Raw genomic sequence first — 19,207 nt, forward strand, 5'->3', positions numbered from 1 at the left:
CCCATTGTGGACACTCCTATAACAAAAGGTTAATGAGAGAAAAGCATAATAAATTTATTTAATTAAACTTGTACATGGCATGAGAACCTTCAGAAACAAAGACCCAAAGACCCAGGGAAGACTGTCTATTGTTATGCTTAGGTTCAATGATGCATGGATAGTTGCGTGAAAATGTAATTGGACAAAAGATTTTGATCTAAGGTGATAGGCTGAGGGGACAAACCCCAAAAGGCCTGTCTTCAGATTCTTCCTGGCCTCTCTGTATATCATTCCTTCTCCATAGATGTAGGGCAGGATCCCTCTAGAATGAGGGTCTCAGACCTACTTTCAGGCAGGGTAACACAGCGAGGCAGAGTTTATGACCAGAAAGGTGGGAGAAAGCCAGAGTGACCTTTTGGCTTCTGGGCCTGTCCCATCTCCTTCCATTCAGAGTGCTTTGTGATAGGGTTTTTTTTTGTTGTTGTTGTTGTTTTTTTTTTTTTGACCCTTGACAATAGCCATGCTCCTTCTTTATGTTTTGTCTGTGTTGCTTTTTATACTCCAGTGGCAGCGATGAGCAGTTGGGAAAGAGACCTTATAACCAACACAGCCTCAAATACTTGTTATTTACAGATATATTTGTCGACTCCTAGTCTAGACCTGCACGTGTGCACTTCACTTGACAAACTTGAATTCAAAATTTTCAGGTGACTCCTTGCCCCGTTTGTCTACCTGGATGTTCTCTTGGCACTTCCATCTTAACTTATTTTAAACTAAATTCACACTCTCTTGACTATTCCTGTGAAGGTGTCTTCTTGTCCAGGGTTTCTTCTCCTGGCCACCAGGGACATTTGGAGCAAGATCGGCTTTGTTTTGGGACTGTCCTCTACACTTTAGGGGATTTAGCAGCATCCCTGGCCTCTAAAACTCAATGACAGTAGTAGAGTGTACCCCTTTTCCCTTAGTCATGACATTCCAAAGCATATGCAGACATCATCAAATGTCCCTGGGAGGCACCTTTACCCTGGTTGGACCGTTATCTCTTCTTCCCCTTTACAACCTGGAATCAATTGTGGGGTCCTGTAGTCTGTTTCTGGAAAAAAAGTGTTTGAGACTACTTTTCCATTTGTGCCACATAGTCCCAGTGCATGTGACTCCAGCTCAGTCTCCTCAAGCCCCTCCCTGTCTCTAGTAACTCCTAATGAGAAGGACAAGGCCCTGACTGGTGCAATGCATGTGACACTAATTTGTTGGAACAACTTCTCTTATTTATGGAGTGCTAATTATGTATGTGGTACTCTAAAAATGGTAGCATGATATCCTAGAGTCCACCTTTCAATCTCTATGTTTTAGTTCTCAAACTGTCTTTGTAACCTTACTACTTCTTTCCCCATCTCAGCCCATGTCACTGTTCTCTACTTCTAGTGCCTTTCTGTTCTTTACCCTTTCTGTCTCTAATCTGTTTGAGTACTTGAGGATTCCCAGGCAGGAGGGGAACTGATGTCAGAGAAGCCTCCTTTGAACATGGTAGCATTTTACCTGGACCCTGGAAGAAGGAAAGCCATGGACATTTGGTGTGCACTCACTAGATGTTTGTCACTGGACCCTTTATCAGGAAGTCCCTATGCCTATGTAGTTTACTAAGCAGTGATGCTCATCTCACTTTATAGAGGAGGCTGGAGTGAAGAGAAGAGTTATATGCCCAGAGTCCTCCAGCTAGGCACTGGCAGGGCTGGAGTAAGACCAGGTCCTCGCCTCCGCCTCCATCTTCATACACTACTCAGTCTAAGATTATCAATCTCTGCCTAGAGTTTTTTTAAAATTTTTTTTCTTTAACTAATTGAACACAGGGTTGCTTAGCCACTGAGCCACATCCCCAGCCCTTTTTATGTTTTATTTTGTGACAGGGTCTTGCTAAGTTGCTTAGGACTTCACTAAGTTGCTGAGGCCGGCTTTGAACTTGCAATCCTCCTGCCTCAGCCTCCCAAGCTGGGATTATAGGCATGCGCCACCACACCTTGCTCTGCCTAGAGTTTTGAATTAGAATAGGAAGGATATATTCCAGGAGACTTTCTGATAATAATGCCATCATTTAGAATTAAAGTGTGAATCACTGGTGTGGAAGCCTCTAAAGTCCTTCTAGCATGTGAGAGGGCAGAGAATTTCTTAAACAAATTACTTTTTGTTTACTTTGTTCAAGTACTCATTCTCTTTAATTCACCTTGTTCCTATTATTGTCTGCAAATACTGAGAGTCCTCTTTCATCATGAAGATTTAGATTTCCATCGATGCTTTCAAATTTCATGCAGGTTGGCAAGAAAATGAGAGCCACTGTAAAACCTTCTGATTTTTAAAAACTGACTAAGGAAATTTATTTTATGAAGGAAGATTCCCAAGATGAAGCACATTCTGGGATCCCCACTGTTCCTAAAGGGTTCTAAGAAGAACAACAAAGCTTGAGATTCTTATAATGTGAGAAATTGGCTTAAAGTCATTAAGAGCACTATTATTTTTAGTGGTATTATTTTGCTGTGCTGGCGATGGAACCCAGGGCTTTGCACATGATAGGCAAGTTCTCTACCACTGAGCCACCCCTCACCTTGCAGCCCCTAAGAACATTATTTTAAAGGTACTTTATCTGGCTGATACAACAAAAACTTTTTAGTTTTTCCTCATATTGGTGTAGAGAATTTTTTGGATAGAGTGATTGAACAATGACCCGTTTATTCAAATATTCTGTCCCTGGCTATGACATGATCCATTTCTCAGCTTCTATCTGTAGTGCCACAAAACACAATTACTGTCTGCTTTCTTTCCAAGACATCCCTAGATATTATGCTATAAAATTTATCCTGATTTAAATATAAAGCTACATTGCTTAATTTCTTCTCTAAATATGGACAATTTCTCTTCTTTTCTTAAAGTGATGCATTCCTGGGACCAGGTACTATTCCTGTGACAAAGCTTTCATACCTGAGTGTCCTTCTAATTCAGGGAGGCTTCTTCTTAGATACAGACTATTTCTGCACTGGAGTTTTCTGGGATCAGAGCTGTCCTGTAGAACTTAATGCTGTAATAGAACTAGTCTTTCCTGTTCAGTATGTTGACTGCCACGTGTGGCTACTGAGCACTTGAAATGTACTCAATTAATTCTAATGAGTGTAAATAGCCATATGTTACTAGAAGCTACCATTTTGTAGGGCCAAACTTTAAATGATAACCTTAGGAAGTAGATATTTTTGTTCCATCATCATTTCCTTATTACTGTACAGTAGCTTTGGGTCTCCTGGGGTGACAGGAATTTGTGATTTTGATTCCATACTAGATTGTTAGACCACTTGATGAAACATCTCATTTCTTTCTTTCTTTTTTTTTTTTTTTTTTTTGCGGTGCTGGAGATCAAACCCATGCACTCTACCAACTGAGCTCTCCCTAGCCCGATGAAACATCTCATTAAAAGTTTTGAAGTTATTTTACTCCCCCTACAAAGCATTTTATTTAATTATCTTCAGTTTGATACATACAGCAATTGAAATTATTTTTCAAATTTGGAAATACAGCATAGTAACTGTGCTCTAATGGTAATTATAGGATTAGAGAGAGATGCTCAATCTATATGCTCCCTGATGTGGAAGTAAACATAGTATTTTAGAGTTGTGATTGGTGGTAGTGGTGGGGGGGGGGGAGAATATGGAATTCTGGAAAATTTCTACCCAGATTTGGAAGTGTCACCCTCTTAATTCTTTTTATTTCAAAACAGGATTCCAGATATCTGGGAAAAGCTACTTTTCTGTTCCTATTATCTGAGGGAGAACTTGAATTACTCACATAGGGGGTTCTTACAACCCTTGTTATGAAAATAGCTTAATTTTTGTTCATGATAATGTGACACATGCTCATTGTGAAGGTTTGCCCAATACAGAAACAAATAAGGAAGAAGAAAAGAGCTTGAACTCTTGCCACCTTGAGGTATATCTACCATGAACATGTTAAAAGGCCATCCTTTCATCACTCAGAGACTTTATCACAAGTGACAGGTGGCATAGACTGAAATATGAGTACCAGTTCCATTTTATGGTGTTATGATTAATACCCAGCAGAAAGCTGTGACTAGAAAAGCAGTTGTCCTTGCTGTTTCCCAGGGGCAGCCCACTGGGTTAGCATTGTGCTTGTTTATCCCAGGGGACCCTTCCCTCAGGGAAGGAGCTGTCACAGGAAATGGCCTCAAGCCATCTAAGAGAAAGAATGACCCAGGGTTAGCCTACAGTCTGAGGGGGTACCATGGAAGCAGAGCCAACACAAGTCTGCAGAGGGCCTTCAGGAAGGAGGCTGACTTTGGGAATGCACAATTCATCATGGCGCTCACAAACTATCACTTAGCTTTGCTAATAACACCTTCCACAGATAAAATCCTGAATTAAGTGAGCTGTGCTTTATATTTAGAATTCTTCTCCAGAAATGGATCATGAAAGTAACTGTGATGACAAGTTAAAAAATCATCTTAGCATTTAATGAGTTTTCTTATTCAAAGATAAGAAGACCTTTCAAGCAGTTCTTATATTTGTCTGCTTCAATCACATCCTGATTGCTCTCATTTCAGATCATCCATATTTTGTCGGGGTCCAATTCCATCCTGAGTTTTCTTCTAGGCCGATGAAGCCTTCCCCTCCATACTTGGGGCTCTTACTTGCAGCAACTGGGAACCTGAATACCTACCTGCAACAGGGATGCAAACTGTCCTCCAGGTAACCAGCTCACTGCTCTAGCAAGGACCCAAGATGCACATTTACTAGCATCTTAGGTTTCTAAAAATGTGGAATGTCATTACATCATTTTTTGTAAAGGATCAGTTTTTTTCTCCCATAACAAATTTTTCTCTTCACAATATAATTTAATCATGTTTATAGCAATAATATGCCAGCTTTCCAAATCATGCTGACACTGGCTATTATCTCGTATATTTTTTGTCTCTCTCTCTCTCTCTCTCTCTTTTTTTTTTTTTGATACCGAGGATTGAACTCAGGGGCACTTGACCACTGAGCCACATCCCCAGCCTTATTTTGTATTTTATTTAGAGTCAGGTCTCACTGACTTGCTTAGTGCCTCGCTGTTGCTGAGGCTGGCTTTGAACTTGCAATTCTCCTGCCTCAGCCTCCCAAGCCTCTGGGATTATAGGTGTGTGCCACCATGCCTGGCTTAAGCTTTGTCATTTTGATTAGTGAAAAGATGAGACTTTCTTTTGTTGATCTTTGACTAATAAGTATTTATGAATATCATATTCATTTCTTGGCTCTTTTTTTATGAATAACTCTTCTGTTCCTTTGTCCCTTTTCCCTTTTGCTATTGTATTCTTTTTCTTACTGATTGGTAACTTCTTTATACATAAGGAAAATTAGTCCTTTGTTAGATTGCATGCAAATTTTTTTACAAAATGATTTTGGTTTTTTTTTTTTGGTTTGTTAATGGAACTTTTCATCCTTCCTAAGGAGTTTTGAATAAGGACATTATGCAGCCTCTCTCTACTTTTTTGTGGTACTGGGGATTGAACCCAGGAATACTTAACCACTGAGCCACATCCTCAGCCCTTTTTCTTTAAATTTCAATTTTTAAGACTGGATCTTATTAAGTTGTTTAGGGTCTTGCTAAGTTGCTGAGGCTGCCTTTGAACTTGTGAGCCTCCTGAGGCACAGAGATAATAAGTGTGTACCACTGTGCCTGGCTTTGTGTGATTTTGCAAAAATTTGTGTAAGAAGTTTTGTTTTTTTTTGTACTGGGGACTGAATTTAGAGGTGCTGTATCACTGAGCTACATTGCTAACCCTTTTTTGATTTTGAGACAGGGTCTTGCTAAGTTGCTGAGGCTGTCCTCCAACTTGGGATTCTCCCACTTCAACCTCCAGAGTCACTGGGATTACAGGCATGCACTGCCATGCCTAGCTATTTTATAAAAATTTATGTAGCCCAGTCTTTTACTTTTCTGGATTCTATCTTTAGTATCATGCCTAAAGTCTTTTCCTATGAAAAGATTATTTAAATAATAACACAGATGTTTTCCTTTTACACTATTATGGTTTGATTTTATGGTTTGAATATATAATCTATATGGACTTTTTTTTTTTTTTTTTTTTTTTTTTGCGGTACTGGGGATCGAACTCAGGGCCTTGTGCTTGTGAGGTGAGGCATGCACTCTACCAGCTGAGCTATCTCCCCAGCCCTATGGACTTTTTTTTTTTAGCAAAGCATTTGAGGTAGGGATCTGGCTCCCCCTTTGCTCCCTGTGAATTGTAAGTTGGGCAATTTGGTTTCATTTCAGAGAGTTCTCTTTTGTTCAAATGATGATTTTCTTTCTCATACCTGAACCTTTACTGTTCTTTTCACTGTCAGAGCATTATTTTAAAGGAAGACCTCACCGACTCTACTTCTGTTGTTCAGTTTTTAAAAATAGATTTTGCTATTCTTCCGGGTGAATTGTAAAATGATTGTTAAGATCAGGTTCAAGTAAAAAATTCCTTAGGGATTTTCATGAAAACTTCATTACATTTAAATATGAGTTAGGGGAGAATTTATCTCTTTACTTCTTGTCATCTAAGAATAATGTATGTTGAAAATTTAAAATCAAAGGAACTAACCAGGATATCATAGACTTAGGAAGGGTTATTACCATGATAATCCTATGTGTTGTTTAGAAGATTGCCATTGCCAGCCCTCATCCCAGCCAACAACTTTTGAGGGCTGCCTGGCTGCATGCATGGGTGTATGTGTGAGATCGTGTTACTTGAGCCTGCTTATTAATGCCATTGTTTGCTGGGAGAAGCTCTCAGCTCTCTAGCATTTCCTTTACCTGTGTATTTATATGGGAATGTTTTACATATTTTGCATGCTGGGCATGCCTTATGGAATTAATGATCGCTACTTGCATTCTTTCAAGCTTTGCCCACAGAGCTGGAGTCTGGGCTGCCATGAGGAGTGGGCTGAAGGCACCCTGGGCTCTTCTCTGCTTCAACCAAGTGGCTCCACACTCTCTGGCTTATGTGCTAAGGTTCTGCATGAGAACCCTCCTGGGTTGTCAGGATATACAGCTTATGCAGCAGATTGAAAATTCCAATGTGGTCCGGCATCATATGTGTGCTGTGACTCTTCACAGCCACCTTATTGTCTCTATTATTTCAGGTTGTCACACTTGAAAGGGGCAGGGGTGACAGTGGAGTGAATTAGTGGCTGGGAGAAATTATTCACTCATAACCATCTAGCTGTTTGCAAGCATTAACTAATATATGGATGTTGTCTGGTGTGTGTGGGTTGCCCACCTGTGTGCTGTGGCCTGCCAATTCCTGCATGGAGGTTGGCCATCTTCAGTGGACACTTCCTGGCACTTTCTGCTTGCTAGTGACTCCTGAACAGGATGCAGTATGTCTCATAGAATTGGAATCCCAGCTGATTGCCGGCTTCCTTGGTTGCAAGAGAATTCCTACGTATCAGCCACAAACTGGCTCATTCCTTAGAGGCAGCCAGTATCTTATTTATCTTTGTCTCCCTGGCTCCCTAGCACAAGGGGTTGTTTATTACCCGTTAAAGTAGTAAATACAGGTGGCAGGGAAGGATGGATGTAGTCTAGTCTGATCTTGACACATTGCAGGGGGTTTCCCAACCAAGAATGGTGACTATGAATTAATCCAGAGACAGATACCAGGATGACTTCAGCTCCTCTCTGCCCAGCTCGATTGGATTAGCGTACTTTGAAAAGCAAATGACTGCTTTGGTGGCTAGACTCTAATGTGAGCTGAGTTGGAGCTAAATTTCTTTCAAACAAGATTACTGCTTCTAATTGACCTTAGAACAAATGCTAAAATAACGACTTCCTTTCCCAGAAATTTGCTCTGATGATGTTCAACTGTATGGCACATGGACAGTGATATCTTTAAGATACAGAGTGTAAAAGTCCTTGACTTTGAGTAAGAACACCTGAACCATAACCCCTGCTTGCTGCTTAGTGGAGAATATTTATCTTTGAGCACTAGGGAAGTTGTAGTAAAAATATTCTTTTGGAATTTAGAGCTGGTGAGCTAACTTGTCAACCATTCCATAATCTCCAGAAAGAGCAGTTATGAAAACCAGTTCTGTCTGGTTTTAGATGGGTAGTGGTCTGCTCAAGGACATAATAGTTTTAGGGTAGTATTTTTTATGTTTTTGTGAGCTACTCAAAAGTACAGGCAAAATCAAACCAAGTCTGGTTTTGAGGATCTCCCAAGACTACCTGCACATTGATGATTCTCAAGAAGGAATCAGAATATTGTTGAACTCACAGCTAATATTACAGTGATGCAGTAAATATGCACAGTGGGTTCAGTAAGGGAAAAGATGTAAGTGGAGCCTGGAGAAATCCATTTGCAGGTTTCCTGTGCTTACTCCCTCCCTCCTGTGATAAGTCACACTGAGCTGACCCTCCTTCCAGCACTGAATGCAACATATGCATGGCATTTCTGCCCAGAGAAGTGTGTCTTTAGGGATTTTGTTGAGGTCTGGTCACATAGAGGTTCTCTGCATAGCAACCCCCTAGATTTCAGACTCTTAGAAGGAAAATTGTGTTCACTATAAATCACATTGTTTGTACAAACAACCTAGATGCAGCAAAAGGATCTTAATCAATTAGTAGTGGACCATACATTCTGAAAGGCACATTTACAGACACCAGCCAATGACCAACCCTGCTGGACTTTCTAAAGATGGCAGCCTCAGGCCTTGCTATGCTAAGTCTTTTTTTGCCTAAGTGTAACTTATTAATTATACCATTAGACCTTATTTTTTTTTGTACCAGGGATTGAATGCAGCAGCACTCAACTACTGAGCTACATCCCCATCTTGTTTTCTTTTAAATTTTTATTTTTTAAGACAGGGTGTCGCTAAGTTGCTCAGGGACTCACTAAGTTGCAGAGGCTAGCTTTGAACTTTCGATCCTCCTGCCTTAGCCTCCTGAGCTGCTGGGATTACAGGCATGTACCACTGTACCTGGCTAGACCATTTTTAGAATGAATAAATCCATGGGAAATTGTGGTCCATTAAATAAAGCATTGTAATTGTTTGGTGATGTCTCTCCTCTTGTGTCTAAGTATAATTTGTCCCAAATTTGCATGGTTGTACTGGTATTATACGTTGCTGGTATGGTGGAGGGAGACTGTCTCATGTAATTGTAAGAAAACAATTTAGACTAGTCTATGGTGGGCACTTAAATAGGGATGATGATGATGATGATGATGATGATGATGATGATATTATAATTCTTTTACCTTAGTTTCCATCTCCTTTGTCTCCTGTCTACTGTATAGCCTCCTACCTGGTCTCTGTGCTTCCAGCTTTCCTCCCCCTAATCCATCTTCTGCCATCAGAATGATCTTCCCACGTTATTTTGGAGCTTAAAACCCTCAATGGCTTTCCTGAGCTTATAGGATAAAATGCACATAAATCCATTTGAAACAACTGTAGTCCTCTGCACTCCCCAGAGGGTTTTAATGCCTCTTGGCTCTTGATATATATTCCTAAACTGCTTAGCAAAAGGGGAAGACCCATCTGTATCCTCTCCGTATGCCAGCCCATGGGAATGGTTCAGGTGGGCATGGAGGCAAGAGTGGCCCTCTGTTTTTGGCAGAGTGGCATTTCTCCCTCTAAGGCATGCTTACCCCATTTGGGCTGACTCAGAGTAAGATGCCGTTTTCCCCTGCATGAATCTGATGTTCAATTTCTGCCACCATTTCAAACTTGGAATCCTCTTGCTTTTTGACATTTTTAGGCTGCATGGTTGATGTTGCCTGGGGCTGTAATTGCAATATATGGTGCAAGTATTTTACTTCTGTGGGGACAGTATCAACAAATAGAGCAAGTACTATGCATTTGACTTCTGGCTTTATCACTCACTGGGAAATTTTGTCCAAGTTACCTCTCTTCACCCTTAGGGCTGGCTGTGAGGAACAGCTGAGATGGTGCTTTGTGAACTTTTAATGGTTATCGAAATACTACTTTCTCCCCTTTTTGTATTTCAAGCATAAGAGAATTGAAAATTAAAACAAAAAAGAGCTTCTTTTTTGCTGTCTTTTGAGCAGTTGTTTTAAACATCTTTTAAAACTGTTACCCCCCCAACTGACTTCAATTCCATACCTGGAGATTTTTTTTTTTGGGTAAATTATTTTTAAGGAAATCACATTTGAGTGCACCTTACCTTGGGGATTATATATTGACTGATAATTAACTCCAGCGTTGATGATGTGGGGCCAGCCAGAGTGGAGTTCAAAGTAATACAGAGTACTGTGCTTTTAATGCCCTGCCTGGGTTGATTCTACTGTTTACTATGAAATGCAAAACTCATTCAAAGCATACTAAGTTTTTATTTCATTGCTCTTATATTTTATGGCTTCCAGGGGCCCTTTGAGAAGGAAGTAAGTATAGCAGTAACAATGCTTTGGGGAAAACTGTGTGCATGGCAACGTGTTTTTAAGACATGCTTTTTCACATGAAATGGATTTTGATAGAAAGTATTGTAGGAACTCATGCATGCTGGGAATCCTAACTGTGCCATTAAAAAAATTTTAAATTCCAACCACCTCCTTCTGTTAATGAAGAAGAAGTGATTTAATGACTGCCTTGGGGTTGCACAAAAGGTGGGTTATATGAGGCATTACTATACCTTTTCTCTAGAGTCTTGGAATATGTTTTCTTATAATGGGGATTTATTAGGAGTCAGGAAAGATACGCTTGACTATGACAGATATGCTTGACTATGACAAGCCTTTTGTCTCTCAACCACGTGCAGACCATTGTGGTGGAGTTTTGTAAGTCAGGCTAGTGACATGAGGGTACGGATTCCTATGAGTCACTGCTGCTGATTTTCATTTTGTCTTGGAGAAATGGTCCTGTGAGATACTTATTTAAAAGGCGAGTTTCTACTATTTGGGGAGGGCACGTGCATGTGTGAGAGATATTTGCTATGATTTTAATTAACTATAGGTAACCAGACCTTTACAAACAGTGAGGACCATTGCATGGTGATTGGAGTTTGTTTTTTAAAACTCATTATTCATTTCCTTGTAAATCACTACTATCCATTAAAAGTTTTTGGAATGATGGAAATGCTTAATAATCTGTGTTATTAAGTATGGCAGTCACTAATCATATATGGCTATTGAGCAATTGAATAGTGCAAGTGAGGAATGGAATTTTTAATATTATTTGATCTACATTTAGATAGTCACTGTGGCTTGTAGCTACTGTATTGAACAGTTCGGGTTTAAAACTTTCCCCTCCTCAAATGTAACAAGGCATAGGTGAAGTGTCTGTATTTTGTGTCACTTCATAGAGTTTAATTCTAATATCTGATAATTCTTCCCAGTGAGAAACTATGTCTGTGTGTGTATGGAGATTACTCAAAAAGATAGGTTAGTTTTAAGATGGAGCTGGTAAGTCTCCAATTAAGTGAAAATATACCCAGATAAATCTAGCTTATTACTTCTTTTAAGTTTGTTCTGTGTGCCTCATGTATGCCACGCAAATGCTCTGCCACTGAACTACACCCCTAGCTCTAGTAGTTCTGCTCCTGAGTGTCATGGATTATTTTATCGTCCCACCACCGGTCTCTCAACAAATGTGAAAGGAAATTAGTGAACACAATCATTAGCATTGGAGATGCATAAATTCAAGCTAAGCCTCATTTTGTTATACTCAGTTTGGGCCATTCTGATGTATTAGCAGAGTTCAGGGCAGACAGACTTCAGATAGACTTGAGAACCAGTAGATTAGAAACAGACTCATCCACGTCCATTGGCTAATGTGGGTAGGGAATTACACTTGGTACTGGAAGCAATTCTGAAAAACATGCACTTAGCAGTTTTTGCTGATTCTTTATATGTCATGAGTTTTGTGGGAGATATCATTATGAATATATAACCCTTATCAATAGCAGCAACTTATATTTTTGTGTAACTTTCAGAGCAAGTTTATACATTCTCTTTTGGCCCTCATAACATTTTGGTGAAGTCGTCATTTTTTCTTGCCACTTTTTCTTGGGTCTCAGGAGTCAAGTTACCTTGTCCAAAGATACATGGTTAATAAATAGTATTTATTTATGTAAATAAATAAACATGTGCAGTGTGAGGGGGAATATGAGAGGAAAAATGTGAACCCACCCTGCTTCTCTCAGGGCTTAGAGATAGGGAAGGAAGTGTATGTAAGATGTGACACCTGAGAAAATGGAGTTCCCTTGGTCCTTGGCCTCTTCTCACTTGTAGTGTCAGGTGACATGCTCTGGTGGGCCCTGCTGCCCCACTGCAGCACAGCTTAGACCTGAACTTGCGGCCTGGGTTAGTATGGGAATTCTAGTCCCAACTCAAACAAGCTGTGCTCTAGGTAAGTCACTTGAACACCCTTGGCCTTCATTTCTTTTCCCATAGGGAGTTGTATTCACAACTTCTAAATTCCCTTCCTTCGCTAATTCTGTGACAACAAAATGAAGCCTAGAACCAGGAAGGATCATGCATTTGAATAGGGAGAGGTTATATCAAATTTTTGGCTAGGTTTGTAAAAAATATTTTAAACCTTTTTTTTCCTTTTAAATGATTATTTCTATGTGACAGAAATGATTTTCCTGAACTGAAATCTAACTAGGCGGTATTTTTCTACTTTAGTGATTTTAAGGATTTTTTTTTAATGCTTATCTAACATATCTTTTTTTTCTGCCAACACTTTCTTTTCCTTTTTTATTTTCTTTTTGGTACCCAGGGGCCCTTTACCACTGAGCTCCACACCCTCAGCTGTTTTTACCTTTTATTTTGAGATAAGTTCCCATTCATTAAGTTACTCAGGCTGACCTCGAACTTGAGATCCTTCTGCCTCAGCCTCCAGGGTAGCTACGATTACAGGTGTGCACCACCCAACCCTGGGTTTTTCTATCTGTTCTTAATCTTCTATCTCCTCTCCCTGTTTTAATGCCTCTGTACCTCTACTTTTTTTTCCAAAAGTCAGGGAGGACAGTGAGAATGCAAACCAGAAAACATAGATGGTCTTTTATGATTTGCTTTATCTATTTATTGATATTTACTCAATATGTAGAGAGTAAAATCTTTGTTTTCTAGCCTGTTGGAGTTTCTCTGATTGTTCCCTTTAAGAATAAGTGAGGGGGATTTCACCTGTTATGAAATTCACACTTATATTGCTACCAATCAGCAAAAGCTTGGCCAAGGTTAGGGATGGGTCATGCATGGAACACTTCCTGGCAATGACATCTCCACAGATCAGTAGAACTCTAGTGGAGTTCATTGATGTGCTGATTTATTTTAAACCAAGCAAGAGGAAACCCAAACAGAGCCCATGGCTCAGAGCAAAAGTTCAATTGCAGAGGTAACTGATGGAGAAGATGTATTTCTAAGGGAACCCAGCATGGTGACAGGTGTCAATAATGGGTTCTATTCTGAATGCTATATGTGACTCAAAACCCTTGAACAAATGAGAATGTTTGTTGGAATGGAAAACTTTCATGCTGCTGATACATAAATCATTGTGAAAATATGATTTGTAGTGCATAAGATTTCAAGGTGAGTTTAGAGAGTACATTAGCACTTTGTGTACTGCTGGTGTTCCCTGGGTCTTATGCTAACACGCATGTCTAGTCCTAATGACCACCAAGTTCAAGCTCCCTGTGGAATGTGCTGACTGTAGATGACACATTCCCATGTAATGAGGAGCTACTGTTATCTCAAGCACACAGACAAGCACAGCTCTGTATCTAGAGAGGAATCACGTCCTTAAACAGAGGCAAAAGTCATCCTGCAGCTGAAAAAAGAAAAGGATGGCATTTGACTAATGGAATCAGGGACATGCAGCTGTGTTTACTGTTCTCTAGTCTTTTTACATGGCTGGTGGGGAGGAAAAACCATCTTTCCCTCTAACCATCTTGGTTCATGGCTGAGGCCCCTATAACAAAGGATAGATCAACAACAGAAAAGCACACACATTTATCTAATATGAGTTTTATGTGACATGGAGTGTTTATAAGGAAATGAAGACCCAAACAAACAGATAAACCCTAGTATTTTCATTTTTTTCTGTTTTTTCTTTATTTTACTTAGAGACAGGATCTCACTAAGTTGCTTAGGGCTTTGCTAAGTTGCTGAGGTTGGCTTTGAACTCATAATCTTCCTGCCTTAGCCTCCCCAGCCACTGAGATTATAGGCATGTGCCATCTTGCCCAGCACCCCTGGTGTTTTCTTTAGCACATAATGAAGAGTGGAGAGTCATGGAGAAATAGAATAGGGCAAAGAGTATAGTGTCATGGTAATGAACCAGGGGAAACTTAGCAAGGTCAGTTTTTCCAGGTTCTTCTTTGTGTCTCAGTGTTTTCTTTTTTTTTTTTTTTTTTTTAATTTTTTTATTTTTTATTTTTTTATTATTATTATTTTTTTTGATTTGTTTTGATATGTTCTGGATTTTTTTTTATTGTAAACAAATGGGATACATGTTGTTTCTCTGTTTGTACATGGCGTAAAGGCATACCATTTGTGTAATCATAAATTTACATAGAGCAATGTTGTTTGATTCATTCTGTTATTTTTTCCCTTCCCCCCACCCCTCCCACCCCTCTTTACCCTCTATACAGTAGTTCCTTCCTCCATACTTGCCCCCCTCCCTAACCCTAACTCTAACCCTTCCCTCCCCCCCATTATGTGTCATCCTCCACTTATTAGCGATATCATTCGTCCTTTGGCTTTTTGAGATTGGCTTATCTCACTTAGCATGATATTCTCCAATTTCATCCATTTGCCTGCAAATGTCATAATTTTATCATTCTTTATGGCTGAGTAATATTCCATAGTATATATATACCACAGTTTCTTTATCCACTCATCAATTGAAGGGCATCTAGGTTGGTTCCACAGTCTGGCTATTGTGAATTGAGCAGCTATGAACATTGATGTGGCTGTATTTCTGTAGTATGCAGATTTTAAGTCCTTTGGGTATAGGCCAAGGAGTGGGATAGCTGGGTCAAATGGAGGGTCCATTCCAAGTTTTCTAAGGAATCTCCACACTGCTTTCCATAGTGGCTGCACTAATTTGCAGCCCCACCAGCAGTGTATGAGTGTACCTTTCTCCCCACATCCTCGCCAACACCTGTTGTTGCTCGTATTCTTGATAATCGCCATTCTAATTGGGGTGAGATGGAATCTTAGGGTGGTTTTGATTTGCATTTCTCTTATTACTAGAGATGTTGAATATTTTTCCATATGTTTGTTGATTGCTTGTAGATCTTCTTCTGTGAAGTGTCTATTCATTTCCTTAGCCCATTTGTTGACTGGACTGTTTGAATTCTTGGAGTAGAGTTTTTTGAGTTCTTTATAGATTCTGGAGATTAGTGCTCTATCTGAAGTATGATTGGCAAAGATATTCTCCCACTCTGTAGGCTCTTTCTTCGCATTGCTGATAGTTTCCTTTGCTGAGAGAAAGCTTTTTAGTTTGAATCTATCCCAGTGGTTGATTCTAGCTTTTATTTCTTGTGCTATGGGAGTCCTGTTAAGGAAGTCTGGTCCTAGACCAACAAGGTGAAGATTTGGACCTACTTTTTCTTCTATAATCTGCAGGGTCTCTGGTCTGATTCCGAGGTCCTTAATCCATTTTGAGTTTAGTTTCGTGCATGGTGAGAGATATGGGTTTAGTTTCATTCTGTTGCATATGGATTTCCAATTCTCCCAGCACCATTTGTTGAAGAGGCTATCTTTTCTCCATTGCATATTTTTGGCACCTTTGTCTAGTATGAGAAAATTGTATTTATTTGGGTTGTCTCAGTGTTTTCTGAGAGAAGGATGCTCCTTTCCACTGGGGACCTGCTTCAGGGCCAGAGCACAGGAAAGGTCCAAGAGACCTTCCAGCACATGCTCTCAGCATCCTTCAGCTTAATGTTGCCGCTCTGCCAAGGTGTGGTATTCTGGAGTAGTGTGTCCCGGACTCCCTTCATTGCCTAAAGGAACAGATGTCATTAGAAGGGCAAAAAGTGAAAGAGCTCTAAACATCCATTTAATATTTTGTGCACTTGAGGAAATTGTGGTTAGTGAGAATAGGACTAAATGCGGCTCAACTAAGGGCTTTAACTTTAGCCCTTAGTTGGACAAGAGTACTTTCACAGAGAATAAAGAGGGTCCATCAACTCAGGCTTTTATTTCAATCAATTTATTAATAGAACAACTCTAGTAGACGGCAAACATTAGGCAAGGAGACAGGTGGGAAATCAAGACTTTTGTTGAAATTCACTAGTGATCAGTGGTCTTCAGAAGCTTATAGATTTCATCTTAAATTGAAATGCTTTTCTAAATTTTCCAAATAAGTAACTTCCAATTTTCTATGAAAGCAAGTAATCAATTTCTCTGACCAAAGAAGGAGGCTGTTATGTGTGGTTGGACAGACCTCTTTATGTAGTGACTAGAAAGTGATAATAGAATATTTCCTAATATTTTCTCTGAGTAGAGGTTAATTATGGAAATGTTTGGAATTGAAAATTGAATAATTGCCTGGGGTTTTTTTGTTTTTTACACCTTGTTAAATTAGTTCCTCTTTTGATCTAGTGATAGATACAGCGATGCCAGTGATGACAGCTTTTCAGAGCCAAGGATAGCTGAGTTGGAAATCAGCTGAAACTAATACATGATTCAGAATAACGGGAACTGCCTGAAAGGGTAAGATGGAAACTTTGAATATTGTTCATCTTATAAGCTTTCACCTGTGGTTGGGAACATTACAAGACTTGTGTCTCATGATCCTTCTCCCTTAGTATGCTTCTATTTGACTGGTAGAGTTAATATGATAGACTCAACCACTGGCATTCTCAAGAGTTAGTATTTGGGGAAATGAAATGCATCCAAGGTCAAGAATTTACAGGTACACCTATAATTGGGTACCTGGAGAACTGAGGGGGTAGAGTAATAAATGATCTAGGTTGGGAGTTGACAGTTTTTTTCTTTTTCCTGTAAGGCCAGTCCAGATAGTAAGTCTCTTAGGCTTTGTGGATCTTATAGTCTCTGTCACAACTACTCAATTCTGCTATTGTAGTAGGAGCATGGCCAGAGGCAATACAGAAATGAATGGACATGGCTGTGTGCTAATAAAACTTTATTTACAAAGTCATTTTGCTGATCCCTAGTCAGAGTCACTCCCTGAAAAGCAGATTTTCTCGGATTTGTATAAAATAAAATAGCATTTTATTTCTTTGTAGGGAGATGCCAAAAATGGGTTTGGTGTCCAAGGGCAGCTTATTTTCCCCATGGCTCTATTATGTGTTATGAGAGAGGATAACTGCCAGGATAGCATTATTAAATTTGTACTCAGAGGTGGATATTGTGTGGGAGTACCCTAGGGGTTATGGCAGGACTTGAATTGGATAAACTGCTCTTTAGTAGTGACAGAAGCTTTTGGAAAACTTGTCATGAGTTTATTGTTCTAGCATGAGCTCCCTTCATATTTGTCTGACGGACAGACTATGAATGTTCATGGGGGGAAGCAAAGGTGTATCCATTTATGTTTGCCTCAAACATATTGGCCTCTAGGAGCAAGCCAAAATGGTGTAAAGGCTATCCAGAGGTATTTTAAGGACATGTGTTATTCTATTTTGATGTGGCTCATACTTGTGTTTTTTTTTTTTAAGCCTCTGAAGTAATTGTAGCCAAGATGAAGGAATTACCTGAAGAAATCACCACACTCATAAAGAATCGCTTTGTTCTCCAAATGTGGGATATAAAGGCTCAAAGGGAATTTGGCAATGTTTACTTCCATGAACCAGAACCAAAGGGGTAGTTTTCTTTGCCCTCCATAGGTGGCCTTTGGTATTCACAAATTTCCACAATTAATTAAACTTTTCCTAGCAACAATAATGGGGGAGAAGGTGTGTTTGTGTTTTGTCCAGCACATCATGATGTCAAGACAGTGAGCAAAGATCCAGGTAATTGGGTGTTCCCTGTGTAATATGGCAGGGCACATGCTGTAATTAATTTTGAGTCAAAATGATTTGTTTTGTTACCTGGAACTCAGCAACAGTTTCATATATGGACCAAGATTATTTCAATTTCTCACCCTGCTTATTTCCAGTTAAAAGTGAAATTTAGCAGGTTGAAGACTTGGAGTGGCAAGAAAGGGACTCAACTCAGACACAACATCCGAAAAACTCAGGAATCAAGACCAGTAATATATATAAAGTTTTAAATTGAGGTGAAATTCACATAGCAGAATTAATCATTTAAAAGTGAATAATGCAGTAGCATGTACCAATGTGCAACCACCACCTTTATCTAGCTCTAAAACATTGTCATTGCTCCAGAATAAATCCCTGTACCCATCAGCAGCTGCTCCTTATCCCCCCGCAGCCTCTGGCAATCACCAATCTCTTTTTGATTTGTATAAATTTTCCTATCCTATATTTCCTATCCATATATTTCATACACGTGGAATCATACAGAATGTGTCCTTTCGTGTCTGGTTTCTTTGATTTACTGTAATATTGGCAAGGTTCATCCATGTTGTAGCATGTATCAGAACTTCAATCCTTTTTATGACTGAATAAAACTCCATTGTATATTTCTACCACAATCTACCTATTCATTTGTTGATGGACATTTTGGTTGTTTCCACCTTTGGGCTATTGTGAATAATGCTGCTATGAACATTCACATGCATATATATTTTGGAACACCTGTTTTTTTGTTTTCTGTTTTTGGTACCAGGGATGGAACCCAGGGATAGTTAACCACTGAACCACCTCCGCAGCCCTAGTTTGTATTTTATTTAGAGACAGGGTCTCACTGAGTTGCTTAGGGCATCACTGTTGCTGAGGCTGGCTTTGAACTTGTGAGCCTCCTGAGCTGCTGGGATTACAGGCCTGTGCCACCTCGCCCGGCTCTGTTTTGAATTCTTTTGGGGTACATACCCAGGAGTGGAATTGTTGTGTTATATAGTATTTCTATTTAACTTTTGAGGAACAATCAGTAATATTTTCATGCAGTATTGAAAAAAAATCAAAATCAAATAAAAAATTAGGGCTGAGGAAGTAGCTCAGTGGTAGAGTGCTTGCTTAGTATGTACAAGACCTTGGATTTGATACCCAGCACTGAAGGAAAAATATCCACAGTGAACAAAATATCAAATTTTAAGATAATTGAAAAATTTAAAAACAACTTTAAACATAAAAACAGTCCTGTGGGCTGGAGATGTAG

At 39.5% G+C, this 19,207-nt stretch overlaps 1 protein-coding gene across 6 annotated transcripts in view; it reads left to right on the forward strand.

Moving 5' to 3' along the window:
• Nucleotides 1-18,578, forward strand: part of CTPS2 (CTP synthase 2) — a gene marked incomplete at its 5' end in the record, with an annotated part of 101,277 nt that extends 82,699 nt beyond the window's left edge. For 4 of the 6 annotated variants that reach the window (XM_079123150.1, XM_079123152.1, XM_079123155.1 and 1 more), the window contains 4 exons: nucleotides 4,580-4,724; nucleotides 10,388-10,405; nucleotides 16,571-16,681; nucleotides 17,647-18,578. In XM_079123150.1, coding sequence (XP_078979276.1) covers nucleotides 4,580-4,724; nucleotides 10,388-10,405; nucleotides 16,571-16,640 — 233 coding nt within the window. In that variant the 3' untranslated portion in view covers nucleotides 16,641-16,681; nucleotides 17,647-18,578. The remainder of the gene's footprint in view (nucleotides 1-4,579; nucleotides 4,725-10,387; nucleotides 10,406-16,570; nucleotides 16,682-17,646) is intronic. The other 2 variants (XM_079123151.1, XM_079123153.1) reach the window with 1 other exon arrangement.
• Between the last annotated feature and the right edge of the window lie 629 nt (nucleotides 18,579-19,207).

Source organism: Sciurus vulgaris, assembly GCF_902686455.1.
Source record: "Sciurus vulgaris genome assembly, chromosome: X".
NCBI classification, from domain to species: domain Eukaryota; kingdom Metazoa; phylum Chordata; class Mammalia; order Rodentia; family Sciuridae; genus Sciurus; species Sciurus vulgaris.